This window comes from Bubalus bubalis, chromosome 8 (assembly GCF_019923935.1).
Source record: "Bubalus bubalis isolate 160015118507 breed Murrah chromosome 8, NDDB_SH_1, whole genome shotgun sequence".
In the NCBI taxonomy this organism is placed as follows: domain Eukaryota; kingdom Metazoa; phylum Chordata; class Mammalia; order Artiodactyla; family Bovidae; genus Bubalus; species Bubalus bubalis.
Genome location: NC_059164.1, coordinates 37,355,460 through 37,372,429, shown reverse-complemented (window position 1 = coordinate 37,372,429; position 16,970 = coordinate 37,355,460). Strand labels below are relative to the sequence as shown.

Sequence of the window (16,970 nt, the reverse complement as noted above, 5' to 3'; positions counted from 1 at the left end):
CATAAAAAAATCAATTCTCCCATGGCCCAACTCTTTTTGCTTTGACCCAACATTTCATTTCCCCTAACCCTTAATAACCCAGGAGAAGGAAATGGCAACCCACTCCAGTATTCTTGCCTGGAGAATATCATGGACAGAGAAAGCCTGGCAGGCTACAGTCCATGGAATGGCAAAGAGTCAGACATGAGCACTAACACAGCCCTTAATAAAGTTACAGAGAAGAATCTACTGTCAACTCTTTATATCTGTCTCTTTGGTTCTTTTACATTCTTATTTCTCAAAGTAATTTTGTGTTGCCTTTAAAATTTATTTATATTTAAATTTTGGTATGTCAAGATTTAGTCTTCCCTCATCCTTCCAATATATTTATGTCACAATCATGGTAGAACTAATATTTGGCATGCACAGTAATGTGACTTATATTGCTCACTTCTGAGACCAGTGATTATTTCATGGAGTTCTTAAAGAATTTTTTTTCCCTAAAATTATTAATTACTTTGTTTTACAATTTGCTTAGCTTTCTATGTACCTATTCCTAAGTGTTCCCAAAATTTCCACGTGTATTAACCCCTCTGAAGGCCATTTTTCACTTAGCTAGATACTAACTCCTGTCAATTCCTTTCTTCTCCTTCCACACTAACACCTCACTCATCATCCACCTATAGTTAGAACTCTCAGTATTTGACCAGCTTTTTCCACGTATTCTCTCTGCCCACTGCATAACTACTGTCTTTAGAGTCTCCTCATTTCATCATTGATATCCCCACCATTCTTTTCTCTACCCTTCTTGTCTCTTGGTTCCCAAGTTGTGTGTGTGTGTGCATGTGGGGTGGTCAGCATATGCGTGAGTGTGGTTTATTCTCTATGTTGGTGGAACATATCTCCAAGTAACTTCCAGACAGGTAGCATGGAGACCTGAGAACTAGACATCCCAAACTGATTTATTCAACCCTTACACTTAATGGGTAGTTTGTGGATAGAATTTTAGTTTATATTCTCTTCTGCTTGGAATTTCAAGGGCATTATCCATGACTCTCTTTTATTTTAAGTGTCTATTATTGCTGTTGAGACACTGTATGAATTCTTATCCTTCTTCCTTTGTATGTAATATATTTTAACTATGTAAAATACATAGTTATGTATTTTAATGTATTATGTAATATATTTTAAACAACTATAAACTAGTTGTTAATAGAAACATTTGGAATCTTCTTTATATTTCTTGCTGTCTTGAGTACAGTAACTTTGTGGAAATTTTTAAAATCAGATAGAACAAGATTTAAAGTTGCTTTATAAGCTGCATAATGCCTATAATGTAATTGATATTAATTTTAGTTAACTGTCCATAATCAGCAACAATATTGATTATTTTCCTTTCCAATAATTGCAGACAGTTTTATAAATTTAAAATATTATTCATGCAAAAGTGCTCCAACCATTAATATTAAAAAAGGATGGAAAGTACAATGGGCAAAAGTCAGGAGATACTAGATTATATATCAGTAGATTTTAACCTTTGCCATTTAATTAGTTGATGCTCGATGAATGGTTTCATTGTTCTGGGTCTCTGTTTCTATAACTTTAAAGTGGAAATCATTATTCTATATTTACATCCCCTACTGTTTCATGAAAATGAATCAGAAAATGCATTCATGTTTTAAAGGCATTTAGAACAATGTAAAACTATGTATCTGTAGTATTTATATGTCTTTTTTGTTAATTTTCCACATCTATGCTAAGAGAATATTCTTGGTTTATATTCATTCACTACCCTTTACTATGTTTTAAAGTCCTTATTTTGATTCAAATGCCTCTCTCATAAATAAATCAGAGCACTAATTCCCAATGCAAGTATTTCAGGGACTTCTAGGCAATGAAGACATTTCCAGAAAATATTAAAAACTGCCATTACAGATATTAATTTCAGAAAGTCTAAAATGTTCTGGGCTTACATTTAGCAATTGCCAATTCTTTGATTTGTGCTTATGGCTAGGAAATGGTCAAGATATTTTAAAGAAATTTAATTCATTTCTAGTGGTCAGTTAATAACCTCCAGTGATGAATCTGTTTCAGGGAAAGACCCTGAATTATTTTTTATTTCAATAATAGACTGTTTTTAGAATATGCTTTCTATGTTAAATTCCCAGTGAGTAATCGAGGACTAGAAATCATTACCACTGAATTTTAAACTCAGGTGATTTAGGAAAGCATAATAAGGTCTAGGAAAGCCATCCTTCATGGAGAGGAGGCATTACTATACAAGGGATCACGTGAGAATTATTCTGGGAAGAAAAATGGTTTGAAACACTGTAATAAACGTAATCTTTTCAAAACAAACTGGAAAATGTAGGACCCCGAAAACATCTTTTCTGTTGGAATGCCAAAGGGAAAAAAAGAGAAGCCATTTTAGAAAACATGAGTTTAAAAGTCTTGGGAAAAAGCAGACCAGGAGTAATCACTTACAGGATACAGGAGATGATAGGGAGCACTGCAGGCAGACTCTTTACCAGCTGAGCTACCAGAGAAGCCCCAGGGACAATGACAGCTAGCATATACTGAGTATAAGCCAGTCACAGTACCAAGTACCTTAACTATTTCCATCAATCCTTGCAACACACACTCATGGTAGATACTATTCTTACTCTTACTTTTGTAGACTAGGAACCAGAGACTTGGAAAACTTGAGTAATTTGTCTAATACTATACATATAAAAATAGTTATGTTCACATTAACATTTAAAAATATATACCATGTCCATGAGTAAGAAAGTATTATATGTAAAGATGTCAATTTCCTCAAAACAGTATTTGAATTATAGTATAATTTCAACAAATATTCATGTGGAACTTTCTTTGCTTCTCAACAAAGAGTTTTTTTTTTTTTAATTGAAAAATGGCTAAAAGCAGTCTAATTTAGAAAAACCAAAAATAAAACAAGAATAACAACGAGACAGGCACTGACAGATACAAATAGAATGAAAGGTCAACAAAAGGTTCCATTAAGTCCATTACCAGACATAAATATTCTTGAAAACTCTGAATATGATTGTTATGGTATTTTATACTAGTTAAGAAAGGAAAGCTTATTACCTTATCACCTTATTACATGGATAAAAAATTTTACTTAATTCAATATTACCTTTCACACCACAAAAGAGCTAGGAGAAAACAGAAAGAATTATGTACCTAGTATCCTCCATGTGGAAAAAGAATATTCAAGCAAATGATTAAAGAAGAAATAAATAAAATTATACATTTGATCTCACATAGTTTGGAATATAAGTTTAGGAATAAAAGTCAGGGATTTAAATTGCCATATTAAAAGGCTTGGACACACCTTTTGTTCACATTTATGTTATGTTATTGAAGAGCAGAGACATTACTTTGTCAACAAAGGTTCGTCTAGTCAAGGCTATGGTTTTTCCTGTGGTCATGTATGGATGTGAGAGTTGGACTGTGAAGAAGGCTGAGTGCTGCAGAATTGATGCTTTTGAACTGTGGTGTTGGAGAAGACTCTTGAGAGTCCCTTGGACTGCAAGGAGATCCAACCAGTCCATTCTGAAGGAGATCAGCCCTGGGATTTCTTTGGAAGGAATGATGCTAAAGCTGAAACTCCAGTAATTTGGCCACCTCATGCGAAGAGTTGACTCGTTGGAAAAGACTCTGATGCTGGGAGGGATTGGGGGCAGGAGGAGAAGGGGACAACAGAGGATGAGATGGCTGGATGGCATCACTGACTTGACGGACGTGAGTCTGAGTGAACTCCGGGAGTTGGTGATGGACAGGGAGGCCTGGTGTGCTGCAATTCATGGGGTCACAAAGAGTCGGATACGACTGAGCGACTGAACTGAACTGATGTTACTCATACCCATGGATAGAACAACCAGGGATTGTGCTACAATCTAAGCTTCATCCCCAGTGCTTACCCTAGTGCCATTAACAACAGTATTTGCTGAGGGACTCTTTGGATGTCCTAGTAACATCTGCTACTCTGTTCTAGTTGGGGGTCTTTCAGAATGATTTTGTATTTTTGTCTCTGCAAGCTAATTTTTAAATAACCCAGTTGGACAAGGAAATGAAATTAAATGAAAATTTTACATAGAGCACTTGTATATTCTAATCTACAAACCCCTAGAGGGATAACTATCATTTACTCCATTTTCTTTTTCCTATTAGAGAAAATATTTGGAGAAAATAATTAAACAAAACAAAACACTTTTTTGAATGTGTTTATGAAAACAAGACAATGGTCAGGAACTCATTTCTGTTCTACACTTGCTTCATGGACTTTGCAAAATGTGTTCATACACCTAAGAAGGACTCATATTAATCACTGTTACAGTTACATGTAAAAGAGATACCTGTATAAAATAGACGAGATACCAGTTAAAATGAGATTTGCATTATTTCTATATAAACCCTTATGCTTAATAAAACTTCCAATATTAAATCAAGTCTTGATCTCTTTCCTAAACCCCTGCCCTTCCCCCACCACCACATCCTTAGGTTGACATCCTTAGGTGATGTGCTTTATATACTCAATTATTTGAAAATACTTGTGAGTAGAATTTAGTATATTACTAAAATAGTAGAGGTTTATTTGTGCTGGCCCATTGAAAATGAAAACTGAGTGATCAAATTCAGGCTTTCAAAGATACTTAAGAGAATAAGTAATTTATTAGGGTTATTTGTTCTTTAAATGCACGCAGCCGGGCAAATGAAGCCTCATACAGAGTTGAGATCCTAACGCCTCCTGCTAAAGCTTGTAACATCTGGTTTAGGAGAATAAATGGGTCATGTCAGTCATTATATGTAACGTACATGGATACCCACCAGCAAAGAATAACACAATTAGAAATTTAAGAAATGTGGCAAAGGGCCAAATTGTCTCTTTTGAGTGTATTGTAAGTTTTCAAGGTAAACTGGGGAAACACCAGTACAATTGGAAAGTCGAATTGATTTGATCTAAATCTTTAAAGTAGTCTTGCATAAGCTCTCCCAAGAAGTGCATATTTTATCTTGAGGAGTATCACTCTTTTTGATCGGATCTAAATGGCTTTGTCTTATATCCACTTCTAATTTAATAATAGCTACAATTTAAAGAATATTAGTCATGTGCCATACATGGTGCTTATTTGCTCTTTCCATTGTGCACTTACTTAAACTATGGGCATTCAATCATTCATTAGCAGAAACAGTTCACAAAAATTACTATTTTCCACTACAACTTAGATCAGAATTTCAGAACCTTTGATTGATCTTACATTCTGACACTGAATTAATCTCATTCTAGGATTAAAATTTATGAGTCAGTGTTGTACAGAAGATGAAACATTACTAGAAAAAATGACTAAGAGGAAAACAGATTTAAAAAAAATCAGAACTCATAACAAGTTGACTTGCTCAATAAGTAGTACTTAGAAATCAACATTAATATTAAAACAAAAACATACAAACACACAAATCTGTGTAGCATACAGATTCAACCAAAATCCAGGATAGTAAATTTTAACTTACCTTCAGTGTCTGCTAGTCCTATGCCTACTCCTGTCTGTTTTATAGGCTCTTGCCCATTCTGTCCCATCTTTCCTCTGTTTAGAAAGGAAATAAAAGTTTATATACTTAAATTATGATCTTAAATGCAAATGTGAAGTCTAAGTTTGAAAAAATAGAATGTGACATTATATATTCAGACCTGCAACAAATTACTTGAATGGCAAATATAAACATAATAACTGGATTCCCATCATGTTAATTTTAAAGTGGATATTTGTTCATTATTCCTATTTAGGCTAAACATTATACCTCAAAAGTCAGTGTTCTATTCATGGATTCATTTATCAAAGATCAGACTATCATGAAATCTTCTAATTTTGTTTTGGAATGGGGATTTTTTTTTTTTCCTTACCATTTTTAACTCAAGAAGGAGGGTTTTTTAGATCTACACTTTATTATGATGAGTTGTATAGATCTTTTGGTGAGAAGGGAAATTTTGAATTGAATAACTTAAAATAATATTGAAATAATATGGATGTTTATTTCTTTCAGATCCTTCCTGAGTGTAGCTTATTGGCTTTTGAGGTCATCCTGCTTGGTCTCTACTTCTGGCTCTACTACTTTATGCTGTCATTTAAGGTAAATCTACTTTATTTTGTGAAGACTATTTCTTCTTTTGTAATTTAAGGATAGTAACATGAGTTACCCTTTGGTTATGAGAAAATCACGTGGAAAATATATATATCAGCTTAGCACAGTGACTGAAACAGCATAATATTCAATATATATAAAGTGCTGATAGGTAGTTACATTCATAATGGCTTTAGAACTCAGCCAATGGCTGCAAACCATTTTTAGTTTTGGCCTTCAACTTCTTGGAAGGTCAAACAGATGAAAAACTCAGGAGACTTTGAGCCCTGTGAGTTCAGAATATTGATAATGTAACTGCCAAAAGACTATAGGCACTTCTTATTCCTTCAGAGAAAAAGTTACATGGCATACAAAAGATTCTGAAATTGCCCTTACATGTAGTTATATAAGATGTTCTAAAAAGACGGACTAAAAAGGTTTAAGTGTTTTAAAAAAAGGTGCTTGATCAAAGAAATGTCTTGATATTATACTTTCCAGACAATAATTCTAACACAGCAGTATTTACTAACAATTCATTTTTATTCTCACAAAAATATTTAATTTGCCCAACCAGCAAAAATGTAACCATACTTATTTCTTAAGAATCCAATTTTATCTTACTTGAAAATTGCTCTAAAGATCCTCTTATCATTTTACTGAAGTGGTTCTGTACATAATGAAAGAGGAACTGATGTAAATTCAACAATTATTTTACCTTGAAAGCCATTATATTGTTCCAATATAACAATGCTAGGTCAAAGTTTTAAGGACACATTTTTATTAATTGATATTGTGAAGGATAAAGTTAGAAATGTTAGAAATTATATATATATATATATCTATATATATCTGCATCTGAATATGGACAAAAGTCTTGATTAAGCAATGTATGAAACTTCAGCTTGTGTAATTACTTCAGTGAGATCACAACAAAGAATTGATAAGTTAAAAAAATTAACTTTGCTGTATCTGCTACTATTACCCAGGGAGAAAGCCTAATAGTAGCAATCTTACCTTTAGCAGTACCCTATATTAGTAGACAGCTAGCCAAAACACAACCTGTTATTGAGCCATACTCAGTTGAAAGTGAGAAACATTTTAGCAGTGCTAATCTAGTAGATCAGAGTGCTAAAAAATTACTATTCTATTCTATGCCAGACTTTAACAAAATAAGTATAATTTTTAGTAATTGTAACAAGAATTTTTTGGGTAATTTTTTATTTGGCCTTGAGGTTTAGATTTAATATTTTAATGATGCTATTCAGCTGCAGTACTTACTTTTATTGAAAACTGATTTTAAGATTTGGTATTTAGCCAAAATATATATTAGGTGCATTTCTAAGATTATACAGAAAACTTGCAGCACTGCGAAAGCTAAATGAAGTACAAAGGAAATATAACTGTTGGTCATATAAAGGATGCAATTGTTTTGAATTCCCAATAAATAACCTTCAGTTCGGAACATTCTGACTGCACAAATGATAATGTTTATTTGTTAAACAATCACCAAGTAGTTATTGAACATTTACGCTAGCCCAAGCAATAATTGTGTTAGATACAAAGGGAGATAAAAGAACCACCAAATACTGATTCTTATATATCTCCTGTAATGCTTTAGAAAAAAGAACTTTCTTTGTGCTCATATGGCAAAACAATAGCTTCCTAGGCACTTTTAAAAGCTTTTGATTTACAAAAGAAACAGGAAAATGGGGAAAAAAAATTGAAATGTGGTCTGTAAGTAAAAAAACAATCCACTTTAGACATCCAGATATTGAGGAAATAATGTACTTTATGCTCTGAAGTTATAATTTTGTCATCAGTGTTAAATTATGTATCTTGAAAGGTACAGATAAATTGGAAGTCATGTGTGGTGCAAAACCTTTACTGACATATGATATTCACAGCTTGGAGACAGGAATGCAATGACTTTACGGAAATTCTCTTCTGTTAAATTGGATCATCCATGTGTGGACCTACGAGATGGTACCCCTTTTAGAAATCATTGCCAATAAAAATGAACTGATTAAATACAAATAAGTCCATTGAATCCACAATCTACATCTTAAAAAAGTAGATGGATAGATAATCCAATACTGAGTCAAGTAGGAAAAACATATCCTGAAAATCACAAAATAAACATATTTTTCCACTGTACAAATCTATTTTACCCTATTATTTTGCTTTTATAAACTTTAGCCATCATCTAAATATTAGAGCTCTTCTGGGGATCAAAAGGAAAGATTTGAAAAAACCTTGACATTAAAACAAAGAGAAGTAAAAAGATTTCACTCAACAGAGAAAATTTAATAAGGGCCCAGGCCAGTGGTTCACAAACTCACTCTGTAAAGGGCCAGATAATGAAGGATTTGAATGGTCTCTGCTGCAATCACACAATTCTGCCCCTAGAGCACAGACAATATTAGGTAACACATAAGCAAGCTGGTGGGGCCATATTCCAATGAAAATTAACATATGGACACAAATTTCAAATTCACACAATTATCATGTATCACAAAATGCTATTCTTCTGGGCTTTTGGGAAACATTTAAAAATGCAAAAGCCATTTTTAGTTCTTCCCAGACCTTACAAAACCAGGCAATGGGCTAGATTCACCCTGGCCTAGATCCTGGAGCTGTGGCCCAATGGCATTTTTGAAAACTTAACTAGTTATTGGAGAAAGTCAGGGAGTTTAGATTTTGATATTGGAATAGAGATAACATATTTATCTTGGATTTATCTTGGATGCTACTAAATTTTGCCACCAATATGACTAAAACCATTCTAACACATTCTAAATACAATCTGCTCTAGTTTTGCATTTTATTTGCAATATGATTTTCTCGAGGCTTAACATTTTATAAATGAACTTTATTCCAAGAGTATCTATTTGGGGACCTATATACAGCTTATTACTTGTTCTAGAAAATATGGTTCCACTTCAAAATATTCCATTTTAATGGTAGGAGAATTTATAGTTGAAAAGTTATTAGTAGTCCAATGTGTTTTCTATTTCAAATATATGAGCTCTTTATATATATTTAAATGTCTCCTGATTCAAAATAAATTAATCTATACATTATATGATTAAAGCATCCACATACTACTGCTGCTGAACTTCCTCCAGCATCAGTTCAGTCCAGTTCAGTCGCTCAGTCATGTCCGACTCTTTGCGACTCCATGGACATCTAAATTATTATTTTAGCACTGTTTTCTATTAAATATTGAATGTACTGATTAAGTAGTCCTGGTAGTGACCAGCATTCATCCTTAGAATTCACTAAAGTAATCCAGTCTTTCCTGAATAGTCTATTTTTCTGTTGGCGCAGAGTGGAAGTGCTTCAGAGACACTGACTCAAACTTGGATAATTATCTAGTTATTTCCCTTTCATTGGTAAGAAAAGCTTACTCATGATGCTGTTAACTTTGTAGTGGAATAAAAAGAGAGCCACTTACATCCTTGGAATAGGAAATAGATTAGTCTCCCCTGCAGTGCTGCTGCTTCCTTCACTGTCCACGCTATACCCACTGCCAAAGCTGCTGCCCGAGGAGCCAGTGGACACGGAGCTTTCTGCAGGCCGGTGATTGGTGGGCTTGGCTGCATGGTGTGGGAAGAGTCAATGCCACAGTCAATCAATGAAAAGCCAACTGATCTCCAAATGCAACTTAAACGTTTTTCTTCATTTACATTATAAAGAAACAGCTCTGGCAAAAACTCTGCATTTCTTAACCTGCCTTTCATTCTCTTTTCTTTAACCAATAACTTTCAGTGGCAACACTAAAAGCCCTTGATTGTTTTTGCTGGACAAAAAAGAAAAACAAAATCACTTCTAGGGATAAACCATCAGAGTTTTAGACTGAGTTAAATATTATTTGTTGTGATTTATTTGTACTGTATTACAATAATAATATGGCAAGCAAATAAGAACTGTGGCTATTTCATAGAGAAAAGACTTTAGGAAGACTTGGGTAGATAGAAGTAAAAGAATACATGAAAATTGCTTCAATATTTTCCATATTAATAACCAATAATTTAAGAAGTCAAGGTGCAAAATAGAATAGATCATTTCAGGAAATGATTAAAAATTCTGGACTTGTTTGTATGTAGCTCTACCAACTGCCTCCAGCAGGTTTTAAAATTTGAAGATATTTGTTTCCCCTTAGTCATGTCCTAGTTTATGAGTGGGAGTTGTTTTAAATAACCCATGAGTTTGATTTTTGAACATAAGAATGCATATTCCCATAGAAGAATTATGAATCTGTATTATAAATTATGCAATAAGTGAATGGTAATGTTAGCAGAGTTCTAGATTAGAGATTTGGGAGGAAATTTTGATGCCAAAGAAATGAAGAGTAACAAAGAGTTTCCTCTTTTTTGTGGGGGTTGGGGAGATGCTCTAGGCAGATTTTTGAAACTATCGTTTTTCTTCTGCTGTGTGGTCAGAGTTTAAGGAGTGTGAGCTTTGATCTCACAGAATATGGTTTTGAATTCCCAATCCTGCTGAAGTAACTCTAGAAAGTCAGTTTCCTCATTTGAAAATAATGGAGTCAATAAAGCCTCCCTCATAAGATGATGGTAATCAGGAGGGAGATAAAGCTGGAATACAGTAACCCACACTTTGTACGGTGATTTTCTTTGCTATACCCGTCAGACCTCTTCTTCAGGGCTTTATCATCAATGGCTGTTTCCCAGTCTTTGAGAGTATCTGCTGCTACTGCTGCTAAGTCGCTTCAGTCATGTCCGACTCTGTGCGACCCCATGGACTGCAGCCTACCAGACTCCTCCGCCCATGGAATTTTCCAGGCAAGAGTACTGGAGTGGGTTGCCATTGCCTTCTCCTGTAACTGCATAGTGATACACCAATTCAACTTACTGCTATGGGGGAAAAACACCGTTTAAAAGAGACATGAAGACAAAGCACAAACCCGACTAAGGGGACACATGCTGTGGACCATAGCACTGCTATGACCAGAGCAAGTGGGAGTATCTGGTCCCTGACAATGAATTCACCTTGATTCTCTTCTAATTTTAGATGTACTTTAAGCTGCAAAACTATTTAGATTCTCTCTCCTCCATAAATACTCTTCTACTGTTTAGTCAGGAGTTTCTTAAGCAGTTGGATTGGATCCACACCACTTGGTAGAATTGATAATCTTTTAATGATTTTATATTATCAACATTTTTCTTAAAGAAATGTACAAAAGCACAGCGGCAATCTGGCGGGGCTTTAAGCAGTATACCCCGCCAAAAAACAGAAAACATAGATGCTGTGAAGGAAATCATTTGAGGGCAGGAAACTCTATCAGATTAGCTAGGATCAAGTCTTTCAAAGGTTTTAAGTTTTTTTCCCACTTCTTCCTTTCCATTTCTGAACAACCAGTTTCTCTAAAGCCACCAGAAATGTTCATACCATCTATTTTAGTGATAGTAGGATTCTTTTTCCAGAATAGAGAAGGAAAAAATATTTGATAATTAGTCAGTTGAATGGCAGGTGTGTATTAAATTGGGAATAGCTAGTTAGAAAAGTTCCTGAATGCTGTTAAGTAACCAGCCACCAGTGAATTAAGAGTAACACATAGGACTAGATTTCCAGGAAAAGAATACTAATCATAATGTTTGCTTAATATTCTCTTTGACTTATGTAGAAGAAATCTAACTAATGTGTTAAAGACTTTTTAAAAAGATAAAGTTATAAAATGCAAGGGTAATATGACATAAAATTATGAACACAATAAAATAGATTAAACTGTATAATAAACTGCATAGTGAATCAGACAAGTCAATGGATTATAAACAAGGAAAAGCTATCACACTTTTTGATTGTCAATAGATAATTTAACTAACTAGATTGTTAATATTTTTAGTATGATACTGAATGTAAGAAAGTGATTTCATCAACTGGAAAATCTCAATATATTATTTTCAAAGACAAACCTTAATTATTAGACATTATTTTTAAAATAAATTTACTAATTTAAAACTTTTTTTTTTAATCCCTGAGCAATCTCACAAATCTCACAATACATCAAAATACCTAATGATGGCTTATTATTTACATTTCAAAATATCTAATCTTTTCTCTGGCAAACTTTGATTTTTACCTGATGCAGTTTCTAGCTCTAGTCCTCTTCTGGGATATTTGAGAAATGTGAACAGAATGTAAAACAATATAATCACAGGAAAGGAAAAAGGCTAGAAATAAATTTAAGGAAACAGTTTTTTCATATTGCCTAGGCAAATGGAAATTTCATGTGGAAAACCTATTAAAGTATTGCCAATATTTTAAGTGCAAACCAGTAATATTTAAACAAAGAAAACTAAATATAGGGAACATATACAAATTTCAGAATAAGTCTAAGTCCACCTTTGTAAAATGAAATTACACGTAAAGTTAAATCTAAAAAAATTTTGGGTATTTAGGTGAATAACTCAAATGAATCTATATGTTTGGCATTATTTAATAAAACATCTGTGCATGACTGTATTTTTTTCTTAACCTGATATGTAGAGATAGCTTGACATTTAGTTTCTGAAAATGAATTCGATTATAATGCAGAATATATCTTCCTTGTACAGGGCTATATCTATATTGCATAAAAAGAGGTTAAAAATATAGAAATGCAGTTTTGATAAGCTGGTGCTAAGAGTCCAAATATTTTAATAGTTCCTTTTCAGTTACTTGAAACAACACATCTATTTACTAATTTTCTTTAATTGAATCAGCTCCCACATAAGAAACCATCAATTACATTAAACTGAACTAAATCTGTATTTCTGCAAACCTCCAACAGTAAGTCCTAAAAGCAATGAATTAAAGTGCTTTAAGGACTTTCTATTAGAGACCAGATTATAATTTCAAGATATCTCATGATTTCAGTGAAATTCTTTAGTTTTCATTATCAAATCTGTTTCATTTAATTTATCGTCTGTTGTTTTCCACACGTACCTCCCATGACTTTCCTTTGTATACTCTTCATTGAAGCCCATTCAGACCAATCACTTTGAATCTCTATGATTTGGTTTTTGTTCTCCTGAGCTCTAGCCAAGTCTCTTTCCAATTTTGTTATACCTTCCTCTGACCCTGTCATTTTCTCTATCTAAATGATACTCATCTGGAAAGGTTCAGTTCAGATAGAACCTGTTTCATACATTTCCCTCATCTTTATAATCAGAAGTGAACTCTCCTATATCTAGACTCTCACAGCACATACTTTGTATACCTTTAACAGCAATAATCACTTTCTATATTTAATTATAGTTGTTAGATTCATGTGGTTATTGGAAGCAGAACCTACCTATGTTTGTTCCATGGTAGCCTTCTTAAAAGCTTAATCCTGGAACTATGCTGAAGCAATATTTAATAAATTGATAGTAAAAATTATAATAATGATAATTATATTAATAATTCTTTCCTTTAACCAAACAACTTAAAATATCTGAGTGATATAGAAGATTTCTCACTTTTTAAAAATCTAGTTCTGTGTTGATACAAATCAAAAATATCAGAAACACCACAGTATATATATGTGTGTGTATATATATTTACCCCATATTCTTTGTCAATGAAACTTTGGGTAATCTATTTTTTTTTTGGTTAACTTTTAAAATCAGAGATTCAACTTTAATCTGTCAAACTGTATAGAAAAATGTGATCACTTGATCAGATGTTTTGTCATCCCAAATACCCCCAAACTGGTTTGATTAAAAGAAATATTTAATGATAACACATGAAACATTGGAGAGCATAGCCTTGTGAATTCATAACAGACCATGAATATTATATATATACACACACATATATATACATACATATATATATTTCTAAACTGGAGTGAAAGAATAATACATATGGTAACATTCCATGGGAGGTACTAGAGGGTGACCTTAAGATGACTGCAACTCTTGGTGTACAGACAGGAGGTAAGCTCTGGTTTATATTTCAGTATAATGTCTCTCTACATTTCTTGTAGAAAATAATACTTGAAAACAGTAAAACTAAATATGATTTTTCATACTTTTATGATTTCAAAATTAACAATTAAAAAAATCTCTTCTTCATTCTTCCAACTCTTAACAGAATTTCAGAAATCATATATTATGCATCTGTGTATTACATATGAAAATATTTATTTTACATTCAATTTGAGACTTTTTTAATAAGAAAAATGTTTTTGGAGCCATTTTCTTAATGAATTACATTTTGGGAGGCCTATTTTCTTTTTGAATTTTTACTTGTATTTGCAAAAGCCAACTAGTAAAAAGAGTGTATCAAATAAGTATCTGATGGTATAAGTCTACTTCTAGGGAGGGGGTTTCTATATACACTGCTGCTGCTGCTAAGTCTAGAAGAATAAATACTAGCATGTTGAATCATTTTGGGACTCATTTATTGAGGGGGGCATTTCAGGTAAATTAATTTTATCTTCTGTGAGGCAATGCAATCTGTTTTGAATTATTCTCTGACCTCTTCACTGTCTGTGGCTGCTACGTGGTCAGACATCATTCTGTTTGATTGCTCCTCTGTGGCTAACCTTTATTAAATAGGGTAGTGTCTCTTTGACTGCCCATGTGTCTTCAATTAGCTTGCTCTGTTGATTTGCCCCTCTACTATATACACATCTTTTAAAAAATGCAGAACTATCACTGTACCTACCACATGATGGCAGCACCGTGTTCAAAGTGTCAGATCAAAATTGTGGGTGACTTTATAATTGCACAATCATGGACTCTAAAGTTAACTAGTTCCAGAACCATCATCTTGTTGATAGAAAAACTAAGACCCTCCCCTTTTTTTTTTTAAAGTTTAAAGTTTAAGTGATTTTTTCCAGGTCACACATTCATTAATGAAAGAGAATCAAGACTAATTAAAATTAATGAAAGTGCTCATCCAGTTTTCTATAATACTGAATTTCTCAAATTAAGGGTTGTCTATTATAGAATTCAGTGCGTGGAATGTATGAAGCCTGTGCTATTCTTTCATTGATTTTAAATCCCTGGTCTAGCTCAAAGGTGTTTCTAAATACTTTAGGAGTAATTTATTATGTAGGTAAGCCTATAATTTCCTATTATATATATTATTATTATATTCCTATATGCAGTATATTATCTTCATAGATACAGTGTATAGGGCTTTAGGATCAATTGTTTGGAATTAAGATAAATCAATCAATAATTCTTTTATTTCAATAGTATAATGATGGAACTGAAATAACTGCCTATTGCTGAAATTATATACTTATAGCATGCATTTTCTTTGTTGTTCTTTAGCTAGTATTATATTTACATTAGTGACCTTTTCTACTTTATCTCCTTCATCTTTCACTCTATTTATCTATCTATTATTATTGTTGCTTTTGTGTTATTTTTACCAAAGAGATCTTGCGGCTTTATCACATTTGCTGATTGGATTTGGATGGAGACCAAATGTCAGATTTTAATTTCCACTGTTACCAGCATTAGTGGTAGGTTTTCCCTTGAATTATGTCCAGTAACATCTTTAGGTTTTACTACCATCCAGGAGTATTAATTTAAGAAGAGATATTGCATCTTATAAGGACTTAGAAATGTAATATGCTTTTTTCCTGCTTACCTTCAATATATTCATTATCCAATTAGGGAAAATTTAAAAGAAGACACTAGAAAAACGGCATAGGTGGCTTCAATACAATTATCTGTATTTGTAACCTCCAAACTGTAATTCTTTACATTTGTTACCTTCAAATTATAAGTTTTCACAAATAAAAGCATTTAAAATAGACACCTCTAATTTCTATATTGGTCATTTGTAAACTCTTGGATAAGGGCAGTGGAAGGATGTCACTGCAATATTTTCTAAACGAAAAATTATTGGTGATTTTATTACTTCTCTCTCAGGGTTGCTGAAGATAAAATTAACACTAACACTGGGTTTGGTCCTTCAGAAATATATATGTATGCATATATCAGAAAGTTATAACAAGCTTATAAAAATCAAAATACGTCCCTTAAAATATTCCGTATTATTCACATAGTAGCTTCTTTCAGACAGGGAGATGATGTGAATCCTCTGTTCTTTCTTCAGAAAGATACTAAAGCTTTTAATCCTGCTTGCACTCTTCCCTCTCCATATGGTCCATATTGTTCCTGTATTTATGCTATAATGTTGCCTTTTAGTGTGCCTTACTTTCTAAAGGTGTTTTTGGTTAAGAACATGTTTTGGAAGAAACTTCTTAAAGTTTAATTGTGGATCAAAATTTCAGATTAAGTAATGGATAAATGTTTGATTAAAACATCACTAAAGTTAATTCATCTTATCTTAAATAAATTTAGTTTATAATTCCAGCTATGTCCAAACAAAATTAACACAGAATTTATCAAGGACCAAGTTTTTGTGCTAAAAAATGCTAACACAATTAAGATCTTTACCCTTAAATAACACAATACAAATCTTTAAAAGATTCATAGCAAGGAGAATCATATATGAAAGAAAAAATATTCAAGGGCATCAATTTTTCATGGGCAACTCTATTTTACAATATTCTCTTTTGAAACTTAAATATCCTCTCTCTTGCAGTTTGCTTGCAAAAGTAATTACATAGTCACTTTTGAAAAATGTTCTTCATAATCCTGAAACTGATCACTAAGATCATGAATACTTGGATAACAAGGATGTTATTCTTAAATAGAATCCAAATATTTTGATTTATATAAAAATCCTGCCCAAAGGAGACATTTCCAGTACAAACAAATAGAAATTAATAATAGCATACTGATTTATATGGCTAATGCTACAACAAACCCTCAGCATTATTTTTCACGATCATTCAAATATAGGCAGTGGCCATAAAGAGGGATCTGGACAACTAT

General features: G+C 32.8%; 1 protein-coding gene across 1 annotated transcript in view; it reads right to left on the bottom strand.

Moving 5' to 3' along the window:
• The window catches only part of PCLO (piccolo presynaptic cytomatrix protein), a 391,256-nt gene that overhangs the window by 32,310 nt on the left and 341,976 nt on the right, over positions 1-16,970 (bottom strand). Inside the window, exons 21-22 of the mRNA XM_025291036.3 lie at positions 9,581-9,722; positions 5,518-5,591 (exon numbers count right to left, since the gene is read on the bottom strand). Coding sequence (XP_025146821.3) covers positions 5,518-5,591; positions 9,581-9,722 — 216 coding nt within the window. The remainder of the gene's footprint in view (positions 1-5,517; positions 5,592-9,580; positions 9,723-16,970) is intronic.